Source organism: Protopterus annectens, chromosome 8.part0 (assembly GCF_019279795.1).
Source record: "Protopterus annectens isolate FY-2018-M chromosome 8.part0, PAN1.0, whole genome shotgun sequence".
Classification (NCBI taxonomy): Eukaryota; Metazoa; Chordata; order Ceratodontiformes; family Protopteridae; genus Protopterus; species Protopterus annectens.
The window spans coordinates 1,875,889,414-1,875,903,137 of record NC_056741.1 but is presented as its reverse complement, the minus strand read 5'-3'; the positions used below and the strand labels follow the sequence as shown (position 1 = coordinate 1,875,903,137).

Below are 13,724 nucleotides of genomic sequence, written 5' to 3'. Positions count from 1 at the left end.
ACCTATAAGCTAAGCGAGTGTGAAACACTGTAACTGCCACTTATCACTGCTCACCCCACAACTGCTTGAAAGTGCCTTGCTCACTCTCTGTCTAATGAACCATGTTCTGCAGAGCAACAAAATAAAATCACTATATAAGATTATACAACAGTACCTGGCACACTGTATGCAACATGATGCACCACCTAGCCACAGCAGATATACATCAAGCTGATGTGTAAAGAAATATATCCTCCATCACAATCTGTGTAAGGTCCAGTAAATGCATTACTATTATACCACACAACTTGTTAATTGCAAACCTGTGGCCAAAATATGTGCACAATTGGAAATATAGGTTGCATACTGCTGTAGTACACTATGAATGTTGCTAGATACACAGTTGTATGTTTTACCACACACATATGTCAAAGGACATGTTACAGACATACCAACACACACATCAGACATAATTACAGGACACAAAGGTATGACAACCCAGATAAGCTTTCAGTGTGTACTGTACAGTACTGTGTCAGTACTTACACAACCTTAATCTTGAGAAATGTAATCTGTGATGAGTACAGGGACCACACAAAACAGTGGATGCAAGCAATGTGGACATACAGGCCCAGAGCTTCAAGTAGTACTACAGTACACACAGGATTTGGATTCAACATCGGTACCAATCAATAATCATAGATGTAGTGCTTTAGCCTCCAATGACACACTCTAGTTAAAACCAAGGGACTTAATCACACTGTATGCAATATCACTTGTTCTGCCTAGCAACAAAATACTTTTGCTAGGATCAAAGCAAGGATCCATAATACCATGACATAAACAGTTTTCCACTAAGCTATCTAACAGATACATATCTTTGATGCATTCACAAACATATTGACCATCACAGTCAGTCAACAGTACAGAGAATCCATTGCAACAAGTAGATGTAGGTGTGTATGAGTATATATAACTATATATATATATATATATATATATATATATATATATATATATACATACATACATATACACATCCATTGGTCTACATATACATATATATGTAGGCACATATACATTTCAACTTTCATAGTGAGCATATCAATTATACAAAGGATGTAAGGTGTACAGTAATGTAATAAAATCGCACAGTCTTGGGATAAATGCATTGAAGGTGTTCACAGCCCAGGCAGCTGTAGCAGGCCTTACTGGCTTCAATATTGCAAACTGAACAAACCACCCACAGTTTTTAACCACCACATGTCACATACCAGCACTGTATACTGTCTTGTTTGTCACACACTAAAACCTACATACAAATATGAGCATACTAACCTTCACCAACACATATATATCTCCACCCTTCACAAACAGTTGCAATATGTCCCCTGCTCTATACACATATACAGATGTGAATATATATGACACGTATGTATTTATCCTTATGTGTGTGGCAGTAAAGAAAAAGTCAGCGACAGTCAGGGACACCTTTAAAATATTAGTGCCATTAAGTTGAGACATTGAGGGAATCAGAACATATGAATTAATACACCTTTTCTGAAGTAAAAGAAGTGTCTAACTCTTAATTATTGTCATTATTCATTAAGTGTAATTCACCACCTTTCTGGCCAAAGTCAGTAGTTTTCGGAGGGAGTCAGAAGGACAGAGCTAAAATTTGTTTCAAAATCAGGGACATCCCTGAAAATTAGGGACAGTTGGGAGCTATGGCCTCTGCCCTAAACAGATATGCCAATGTTTGTCCTGCTGTAATACTGTGTGGGGTTGTAAAGTGATGGTGTAACATTATTTCCTGCTAGAGCGGCTGCTTCTCTTATCACAGTCATGTAATGTAATCCCACAACAACTGTTGGTCCACAGAACAAGTTGTGTGGTATGGTATTCCTATTTTTCCTTTACATTCACTCATTCTGATGCATGATATATTTATTTAAGCACCAACTTGAAGTATATCTACCGTGGCTTAGTGATACTTCATGTTGTGTAGTGTGTGCAAGGCCCAAGGTTCGAGACATACAGAGGTGTTTTATTTTGCTCCTGGGCATAACAAGGGCCCTGACATACAGAGTGACTAAGACACTTTTAAGCAGGTTTGCGCAGGTTTGCGCATTGCTGCGCATTGCATAGCCAAGCGCAAACAAGCACAAACTCATGCAAACCCGCTAACTACTGCTTAATAGTGCTTACTCCCACTAACCCCTGTGCTCATTTCTTTGAAAGAAAAGAAAAATGGGAAGATAGGAAAGTGGTGAAAAAGGGGCACAAAGAGGGAAAGACAGTATGGAAAATAGCTTGGGATGTGCAGGACTGGTGTAGGGAAGGTCCATAGCTGCCCACTTCTTCAACAGCAACAGCTTTGCATATGCAATAAATTTGGAGGTAGATATGAAGCCTTCAACCCCTGAGAGAGGGGTGAGGACAGCAAAGTATGTTGTAATGCCAATTAAATAACATTTCATGTGTCCAGTGCACATGTGTGCAAAATGGGCAGCTATGTATGGGGCGTAATTTTTTTTTTTGGGAGCAGATTGCCCTTTTTTTCAGTTGAGAGTGGAATGTGGTGTAAGGGAAGTAGGTATATTTGGGGAGGTAGTTTGGGGAGGTAAACAGAGAAGACAAACAAGATGCATACAGGAGTGGTATATGACACATGTGGTGGGTGAACAACTTAGACGGGCAGGGATTTTTGGAAATCGCAAGCCCATGAGCCCCCAGATGGAAACAGTGGGAATGAGGTCCCCACCCATGGGCAGAAACCACTGCACCTTCACAGCCCAGAGGGTGGCTGTGCTGGGGGCTGTGTATGAGGGGCAGGCTGACACAGGAGTTGCACCACTCTGGCCCCAAGCTGGCGTAGAGGTTCTGCAACAGAACGTTCAATCTCTCTACCCACCACAGCCCGGACCGTTCAAAGGGTGATAGGTACTCCTCCTCCACCCACGCTTGCATGGGTGGGCGAGCACCATCCCCTGCAGCGCTTCCACCCAAAGTTGGCACAGGGCCAACGGAGGAGGAGGAGGTCCCAGGCTGGGCACCAGATCTGCTGGTGCCAGGTGCCATGGCCAGCTGAGGTGGGACTGGTGGGTCCACTGGGACCAGCCTTCCCATACGAACTATGTTTTGGAGAGTTTAATAAAGATATGGGTTAGTAACAGTCAACAGCATTCCTGATTAGTTATAACAGCATGCAGAAGTATTCCCATTAACACAACACACCAGATTTTCAACAGTTGAAAAGCAAGCATAACACATGCATATATAGAACAATAGTGGACATTACAACAGCATGCAGGCTGAATTGATGGCAACAGGCCACCAATATTGTGGTATTTTAACAGGGCACATGCATAGAAATAAATGCAAATATTTATAAACCAATAGGACATATGTCCCAACAAATGTTTTGAGATTAGGCATACCGATTGAGGTGTGGAATTGCATTTTTTATGCACATACAGTAGGGTGGAAAAAGATAGCTCAATTAACAACTTATATATCCTTTTATTTTTCACTATATTCTTATTAACTGCAGTTATATGTCCCTTACATGTATTATTGCACGACCCAATATCCTTATATTGTGCAACTGGATTTTGCTAGATCATTATATACATGAGCTGTATCTTACATACAAACTGTCCAAGATGCAGATGTTACTGCAACATATTTTGAGAGTTGCTCACATACACTACTGCTAAGATGGTACACTGATAGCTCTACTTTCATATAATTATCTAGATATGTTCAGGTGAAAGTTATCAGTTATATGTTAACAGCTCCCTACATTTCTGGCAGCACACTGACATTTCTGGGGAACACAATAGCAAGCTACTCATGTGCCAGATTAACCTGCACATGCTGGGCATGAACCAACAGTTGAGGGCTGTAAATATGCATAAAAGCTACTGGCACTCCCTTCATCCACATTATATGGGCCTACCCAAGTGTGGGTTGACACTGCTTAATACAGCACTACTATTTGTAGAATGCAACAGTACAACAACATATCAAAGAAAATGACACAGACGCACTCCAGGAATTATACATTTATTAAAGGATTATTACACCTTTATTTATTGGGTTAAAACACTTTTTGAAGGCTCTCTCATTTATTTTATATAACAGTACATGCAGAATAATTACTAACCTGCCTGATGACGCAGCCTTTGCAGCCTATCTTCATGGGCTTGTTGGTTCATAGCCCGGACACCTGCAGCTGTGAAGTAAATGCAGTGATATTGAGACATACCTATCCATAGTATAGACAAGCATAGCAATTCTTAACTACTTAATACAATGTCTACTTACTCAGTACTGGGGCATTAGGCATCAAACGAGATACCTGGATCCACTGGTCCAGTTGATCCTCCCTATGTTGCTTCAGGTCAGAATAATGGTGCCTGACCTGCTCACAAGTCCGAGGAACACCAATGGCACTGGTGAGATCATGGGCAAGACTGTTCCAGGCCTCTGTTTTATATTGGGTACCTTGGTACTGGCCCTGCAGGAGTCTTTCCTCATGATTGTGGACAAGGAGCCAAACCATTACTTTGGACTCCACAGTGCCTCAGTGTTGCACTCTAAATCGAGTGCCTTCTCCAACACTGGCCATGCTGACTGCAGAAGGAATCTCCAACCAGTTATAGCAAGTATTCCCGCCTGTGGAGCTTAAATATGCCTCATTTCCCACACTTATTTGTGATTGGCCACTTTTGGAAAAACTCAGCTGTTGGCACGCCTGCTTAGCTGATGCTGGCAATGTTTAAACTTCCTTTGATAGATATGTGTCTGTTGAAAGTGCATGCTTATGAAATGCAGTCATGGCTTAGTGGTTAAGTACTGTGACTGTAGTGTACAGTATCCTGGGTTCGAGCCCTGTCACTTCTTTTTATTTTCCTACTGGGCAGACCTAACTGGTTAAGGTACAGTAAAGGAGGTGTGGCCGTGTTTAACTGACTTTGCCCAACATTACTCGATGTTTCTCAACCTTGCTCGACATTGCACTGGTTAGCGCAGTGTGCAGCTACATGCAAATACGTTGTGGTTGCACTTGTTAGGGCGGTGCACAGCTACGCACAAAAACATTGCGCTGTTTAACGCAGTGCGCAGCTATGAGCAATTGGATTTAAATATGCTCAATACTGGTAAAATGTGCTTAGCAGTACTTTATATTGCTTAAAATAGGGTACTCATGCCTCAGAATGCATAACCATTTCACCTTCATATATATATATATATATATATATATATATATATATATATATATATATATATATATAATTCATTCACTACTACATTTAACTTTTCAATGCTTTTTACAAAACTTATACATAAAAAATGTCAGGAAATATTTTTGTATACAGATTTGCAACAGAAAATGGAATGTGCAGTAGTGGGACTTGAACCAGGAATGCTTCCTCTTTGTGTGAAGGCTCTAACCACTACGCTATCTTGCTTAATTTGCATATATTTTTCTTATTATCCTCTTCTGGTGTCCAAGCTACTAACTGTAGCTAAGCAATGGGCAAACACGCGCAAACATGCGCAAATACAGGCAGCTATATTCGATAAAATAAATAAAAAAAAATCTTTCTATTTTTAATTTTGTCAGTTGTTTAACATATGGGGGAGTGTAGTGTTACATTGTGCACATGTGAGCGGACACGCTCATGTAACTTGAAATTGCGGCGTTTCTTCATTGCAGGGACATGGATTTTTGGACTGCTTGGCAGACCAACATGCCCCCTACACTCATCCACGCTCTGTGTAAGCTTTAGAGTTGAGGCAGCGTGCCCTCATTAATATGCATGGCACGCTGCCATCATACTCTTAGACTGGTGCTTCCGTGTAAGACTAATCTAGTCTTACATGGAAGATTAGTAAATCCTGGGGGGGTCTTTAAATTTCCCATTACCCCCCCCCCTTATATGCTTGCTTGATAAAATTTCTAAAATTAATGATGACAAAATCCTGATACTTCAGTTTTTGTTTTATCAAATGACTACTCCATATATAGAAAAATGTATTCGTTTTTTCTGCTTACTTTGTATGACAATGGCATATATGTGCTGATTTTAGTCAGATTTAGAACTTGATTTTAGTGACAGCATTGTTTGTAAAATGTTTTAAGACTACAAAGGTTGATAAGCCACATCTCTGAGTCCTCCTCGCTCATTTTGACATCAGTGTTTTGCTTTTGTAACTGATCCTTAAGTAATTACAACTGTACAACTGTTGTGATAATGTATCCAATGATCCCAGTGAACTTTGTTGATTCTTGATATTTGTGACTGCTGCGTCTCATTCTTGAAGTGCTGCTACTGTGTTGAAAGACTGTGGGGATTAGTATTTATTGTTGTGTTTACAATCCTTGGCAAACCTTTGATCCTAGTGACACCTTGGTGTTTTTCAACATCCAATAAGAACTGTTGCTTCAGAATTTGGGATGGTGATGCAGCAATTTTAAACAGTAGATGTGTGTTATGCTGTTGATATTACTCTCACTGAAGAATTGTCTGCTGAATTTTATTCTCTTGGATTTACACTATTTTTTTACCTTATTGGCCTTGGTTTGCCCTTATATGTGGCCGAATGCTTCTTTGATTCTGTGTACCTATTCAACAAGGAATTAATTTTATTTTGATTTATGTCTGATTATAACTGTTTGACACAGATTTTGAATTGCTTACATTTAATTTTGCTATAAATAAAATATATTTTACTAATTCTTTTTCTATATTTTAGATGCTTGATTTCTACTAAGAGTTCATTTGCTCAATAATTCATCAATTTTTTTGCAAATATTTTGTTTATTTATTGTTCTATGCTTTGATCACAGTGCTTTAAACAGATGTTAATTTTATTTAGCACATCGGTAATGCTGAATATGAAATTGAAATAGTTCATTTCCCATTTATATGCAATAAAGAAGATCAAATTATGTGTAAAATACCCACAGAATATGACCCAAGGAAACAGCAACATATAAATTAAATACAACTATAACAATAAAAATAAAAATAAAAAAAAATACAATTTAAAAAATATAACAAGGCAATCTTTCCCATTCAATACACTAGGTGGTACTAAACTAATCAAATATACAAGAACCAATATTACATACTACCAAACAGCCAATATGACATCTTATACCTAAGCCAAACTCGAAACACATAAATGTATCAATACAAAGCTAATACAATAAGATAAACTAGTGCTTAAGAATGTGGTTTGTGATGAGTAGTTTATGATATTACTTGTGCTTTCCAGTAATTTGTGAAATAATTTCTGTGTTGGTTTTCAGGGCTGTATTACAATTTTAATAAGCTATGCTTTCTTTTCTTAGGAAACACTAGTCTTGCTTCTTAAAAGTCTGAGAAAAGGATGTTTTTTCAATATTTATGGATTTGGCGATACATTTGAGTCATTATTTCAGTAAGTATAACAAAACTTTTCTTAATTGATTTTTTATTTATATGATGACTTGTAATATTTAAATTACATTTATGCACTTTCAGGCAAGGAAAGCTTATAGGAAATTAGAAGAATTGGCCATGTTCAGGGACACCGATATACCATTTTACTCAGGAAAAACACTGTGGCAAATCCCTAAATTTATCCTGGGATTCAATAAATTAGCCAACTTCACGAACTGTTAGCCGTACATTCATTTGACATTCTTTGTCTAACAGAAACATGGCTCAAACCAGTAACCCAGGACAATGAAATCACCCCACCCAGTTACAATATTTTGATAGTAGACCTTATAACCAAAAAGGGTGGAGGTTTAACAATACTGTATAAATCTGAGTTACAAGTTTCTTTACTAGACATTAAATTACCCTCACCTAGTAATGTTGAAATTCCTATTTCTAAGCTTCAGATTAATGCCAGTAAATCCATATACATAATCTGCTCCTACCTACCTTCAGACAATAATATTACAACTCTTGAAAATACCCTCTGCTGCCTGTCTCTATCCTTCCCACAATAAACTATACTGCTCGGTGACTTTAATATTGACTGGAACAGCTGTATTTCTGACAACCCAACTTCCAATATATACCTATATGGCTTTTCCCAAACAATCACCACCGCCATCAGAATCCATAAACCTAGTAACAAACAAAGCAACTTAGACTGGATATTAGTAAATAATCATCCCCACTCATATAAAGCCGGTATCCTTCCTGATGACATTAGTGACCACTCACTTACTTATATAATTAGACAAAAGACGTTTATTCCCAACCAAACCTTCTTTAGAACTACCCGGAACAGCAAAAAATTTAACCCAGAAAGCTTCCAAGCAGAACTTACAGCTTGTGATTGGTCACCCCTAAACCCCTCCTTCTCAATAAAGCAGTGTCATACTTTAATTCTAAATTCTTGCAAATCCTAGAATACCATGCCCCCAGTCGCACTGTTAGAACCAGGAGCAAAATTGCTTGGCTCACAAATGAGACTAGGCTTAAAATGTTACAGAGAAACAAAATCTGGGCCAAATGGAGAACTACTAAAAACCCAACCGGTCATCAAAACTTTAAACAGCTGAGAAATACCACTAAAAAATCAATATTGCTTTATAAAAAAAACTTTTACTTTAAACTCCATCAAATCCATCAACAGAAACCACAAAGTTTCTGGTTGGGTATTAATAGACTCCTATACCCAGGACAGACCAAGACACCTACCCCTTCTGGTTTCTCTCATAACTCCCCCATTGCTGATGCTTTCAACAACTTTTTTACTGAACGTCAAAATTAGATAATACCCTACCACCTGCTAGCTCAATTTTGCCTCCCTCATCAACTAGATCACTTCCTACATTTAAGCTACAACCAGTTCCAACATCTCTTATCTGTACACTACTTCAAAAACTCAAACCTTGTACACCCTCAGCTGACCTGCTTCCGGCTCAATACCTGCAAAGTGCAGCTAGAGTGCTTGCCTACCCCATTTCCATCCTAATCAATAGAACCATTACTGAAGGTGCCATCCCCATCTATCTGGAAAATCTCGCATATTATCCCACTACATAAGGGCGGTAACTTGACTGAACTCTCAAACTTTCATCCCATAGCCCTACTCTCTTCAGTAGCTAAAATCATGGAAAAATGTATCCACCAGCAACTACTTGATCATCTCTACAAAACAACGTATTAGCTGACTGTCAGCATGGCTTTAGGCCATTCCATAGTACTACCACTTCACTCTTATCCTTTTCTGACTGTGTTAATAGAAATCGAAATAGCAACCTGCTTTCCTCTGCACTCTTTATTGGCCCCTCGAAGGCCTTCGATATGGTTAACCATCAGTTGCTTATAAAAATACTTAAATCACTTTCATTGGGCCCACCAAGCAGTAAAATGGTTCAAGTCCTATCTAAAAAACAGACAATAAGCTGTCCTCTTGGATAATATCTTATCCACTCACCTCCCTATTACCCTTGGTGTCCCACAAGGCTCCATTTTGGGACCTCTCCTGCATACAGTATGCAGATGATTCCACATTAATCTGTAGTGCTGCTTCTTCTGCTGAACTCCAGTCCATCACCCAAAAAGTATTTAACTTAGTAGAAAACTGGTTCCTTCAATGCTGTCTCCTACTAAACCCTAAAAAAATCTAAATTACTACTGTTCACTCCCACACAGAAGTCCTCCCCTATAAATTACACAGTTACATCCAATAATGGCACTCTCATAGCACCTGATTTGACCACTAAACTTTTAGGTGTAACAATTGACCACAACCTGAACTCGATTCACACATTAACTTAACCATTAAATCAGTTAATAGAAAACTAGGTTCCCTGTACAGGATTACACCTTTCCTTACTCCTTTAGCTAGAACTACCATTGCTCACATTCACCTTATCTCTACCCTCCTATATGCCCCCCCCCCATTTATACCAATCTATCCAAAAGTAACCTGAATAAACTGTCAACCTCCTATTGTAACATTGTCAGATTTGCCACTGGCTCCCCATTTAGGACCCACCATTGTCTAAATCTGAAACAACTAGGACGGCTGGAACTGCAAAATCAGCTTCTACTTCAGCAACTCACTGTCACCCAAAAGATTTTCCTCCATCCCAGCAAGACCCCAATACTCAGCAGCCTTATCACCCCATACAAAAATCTCGCAACCCTACTCTCAGCTAACAAGTTACTAGTAGCCACCCATAAAGCCAAAAATAAATCAGGTGACTGTCTTTTCTCCATCTCTGTGGGAAAATTTTGGAACAGGCTTCCTAGTGAACTAACATCTCTCTCTTCAACAACACTTTTCAAGAAGCAACTAAAAACATTCCGTAAAACTCAATGGCTATGTCCATGCTCTAACTCTGACTAATAACCTCCTAGTTTCCATGCTCTTACCACTATCTTTTTCCTGCTTCTGGGCATATCACTCTACTGACCTCAGTTAGTTAAGCCACTAGCTTACTGAATTGCTGTTACTATCCTAGTCTTTCTGGAAACTATCCCTGACTATAAACCCTCAAATTAACTCCTCTACCATGTATATATATGCTACTGTCTCTCTAGGACTGTAGATTTTGAAAACTTCCTTTCATGTACATATTTGCTACTTTTTCACTTGGACTGCAGAATGTGTAAGCTATTTAAAATCTTGTGTTCTTATTAACTCACACAAAATGATATTACTTGCAAGCTTTCTCTGTGATTAGTATTAAGCTTTCTACTGTGTGTAAAGCTCTTTTTTATTTACCTCTGTAATTACTTTTATTCACTTGTTATAATGCAAACACATCTTGTTGTTAGATACTCATGTAAATGTTTGTTAGTATATTGTTATAGTGTACCTTCTTGTAATTCATTATTTTTATCGTTGTTATTATATCATAATCTACTTAGCTGAATGGAGCTTATCTCCCCAGGCCTCTACTGAAAATGGACATGTATCCAGTTGGACTAGCCCAGTAAACAAATATAAAATAAATAAACAAATAAGTAAATAAATAAATAAAGCTTACACGGACTGTAAGAATAGTGCAGCAGCTTCTGCATGGAATATGGCCGCCGAGTGATCCAGTAAACAAGCCTGGGGACGTGCACGAGCTTGGCAGCACTATTCATGCACGGACACCACTGAATAATGCTAATTACCTCATTTGCTGGTGAAAACCATGCAAGTGAGGTAAATTAGCAATTCAGTAAGCAGGCAGGCATCCATGCAGGAATATGTGCAGAAATGTATTTGCCTGCTAGCTGAAAACATTTCTGCAAAAATCAAAATGGAGGCATGGCAGCTCAAATTAAAGCATGTAGTATAATCTATAGGCATGCCAATGACCACATATATGGCCACTGGCATGGAAAAGTGTTGAAATTTTATAAAAAATAAAAGTTACATTTTTTTTGGCTGATCTCGGCCGTTTAAGCATAGGGCAGTGGGACACAAACAGCACTGTGCCAAAAATTAAAAAAAGGGGGAAAAAATTTTTTTTAGGGAAATCTGCATTTTGCCATTATAGTCTATGGCATGCAGAATCAAAACAATACCAGGAAACAGTGGTTGCTACGGGGAATGGCTTTGCTGTAGTGCAGTAGCTAGGGATTAAGGCAGTGGGGGTATGTTAATGAGGGAAATTTACTGAATTACAAAAGAAGCTAAGTGCCAAACTACACCTAACTGTGCAGGTGCTATAAGGCAGTGGTGTAAGCAGGAGGAGTAGCAGACATGAAAAGGGGATGTGTCATGCTTGGTGTAAGCACATTGAAGCTCCACATCTCCCAGATAAGATTAGCTAAGCACAGCTAAGCAAGAGTGGGTGTCTGAGGCTGTATTAACTTATTCCATGAAATGAAGAGCATGTTCGCATCCAGAGAGGGCCATTTCTCAGTGTTTACATTAGCTAAATGGGTTTCCACAGGACACACCAAGTCTAAAACAAACAAACAAACAAAAAAAATGATAATAGCAGGTCTGTTTACATTTTGGCACCGGGTATGAGCGGCTCACCTCGGGGCTTAAAAGGAGCGGAAATGGGAAGGGGAAATTAAGGGAAAAAAGGAAAATTGCAGAATAAAAGTAATCAAGTACAAATAAAATAGCTAGCATGTGGAATGCATCATAGTCAGCCAATCATACAGACAGCATCTGCAGCACAACAGTATAAACTATGGAAACATCTTAAAGCTTGTTTTTTTACCACAAACTCTGCACCATCGGTGTACACATGCAGGGGAATTTTAACCAAAAATATGTTAGGGGCTGCCATTACTTTGATCCATCAGTATGTGCTAGAGGCTGAGGGCAATGAGGAGAATAATGCTGACAACCGCCACAGACCGAGGAGGAGGAGAAGAGTGTTCGGACCCATGGTAACTTATCAGGAGCTACATGATCTGTAGAGAGTAGAGCACTACAGGGTGGATAGAGACATACTGCAGCAAATCATCGAGCTGTGCAGGCCTCGTCAGACCCAGAGCTAACAGAGGGGAACCCATCCCAGTGGATACCAAGGTATGTGTAGCCTTAACAATACTTGCTACAGGTACTTTCTAAAGATGTACTGTGGACATCATGGGGGTCTCACAGGCATCCGCATCCAGGGTACCCCACCAGTTCCTGGATGCCATCCTACCACATGCTGGTGAGCACATTTACTTCCCCAACACCTGTGAGGAGAGGACTAGCAATGTGCATCTCTTCCCCCATGTAGCAGAAAATCCGGAAGTACTGGTTGAGATAGACTGCACACACATCCACATCAAAGCACCACCCAGTGAACAGGGTAGGGTCTACATAAACCACAAGGGCTTCCCCTCCATCAACTGCCAGGTCATGTGCAATGCCCAGGGCATTATCATGAATGTGTGTGCTGGCAGCCCTGGAAGCTATCATGACTTCCATATCTGGCATTCGTCACAGCTGCACCAGTCATTTGCTAGTTGGAGCATCCTGTATGGCCATTTGGTGGGGGATGCTGGCTATGCACTGGAGTTGTGGATGATGACACCCATCAGAAATGCACACACATCCACACAAGAACACCATAATGAGGCACAAGCACAAACCGGGATCAAAATAGAGCATGTCTTTGGGATGCTCAAGTCACGGTTCCGCTGCCTTGACATATCTGGTGGAGTCTTGCAGTACTCTCCAGCCACATGTGCACACATGTTTATAGTATGTGCCATGCTACACAATATGATCCTGTGGAAACAGCTGCAACAGGAACAGCATGGGGAAGGGCTACACAGCCCCCCACCATTGCCAAGGTCCCCATAGGCACAGAGGGGCTCAAAAGAGGAAGCCCCCTAGCCTGCTCCCATACATAGGTGGAGGCATGCCCAGTCTGCCCAGGCCTTGGCAAAGAGGTAATGCATGGCACACACACTGACACCCTAGAGACCCAGGGACTGTGACCTCTCTCTGACTCGCACAAACAGTAAAATGGATGACACGCACATTACATATTGCCTGTAACTTACCATGTATAGGCAGTGTACTGTGGCATCCAACATAGGCAGCCCTCAAGCACAGTCCTTAAAACTGCCACAGGCACAAGGTAAGTCAGTCTTCTTAATAAATAAATGAATGGATTACTATGTTTTGGTAGCATATCTATGGAAAGGTTGCATGCATGCAACGGAATGGGTTGGCCTACTGGGAGGCCAGCAGACAACTGACAGCTATGTGTGACACCAGGAAATGTCTACACAATTCTGGCTTCCCCACACTATGTAGTATCATTT

At 39.9% G+C, this 13,724-nt stretch overlaps 1 protein-coding gene across 2 annotated transcripts in view; it reads left to right on the top strand.

The window, feature by feature from the left end:
* Positions 1-13,724, top strand: part of LOC122809692 (von Willebrand factor A domain-containing protein 5A-like) — a 1,295,998-nt gene that overhangs the window by 488,706 nt on the left and 793,568 nt on the right. For both annotated transcript variants that reach the window (XM_044081369.1, XM_044081368.1), the window contains exon 8: positions 7,346-7,434. In XM_044081369.1, the coding sequence (XP_043937304.1) occupies positions 7,346-7,434 (89 nt within the window). The remainder of the gene's footprint in view (positions 1-7,345; positions 7,435-13,724) is intronic.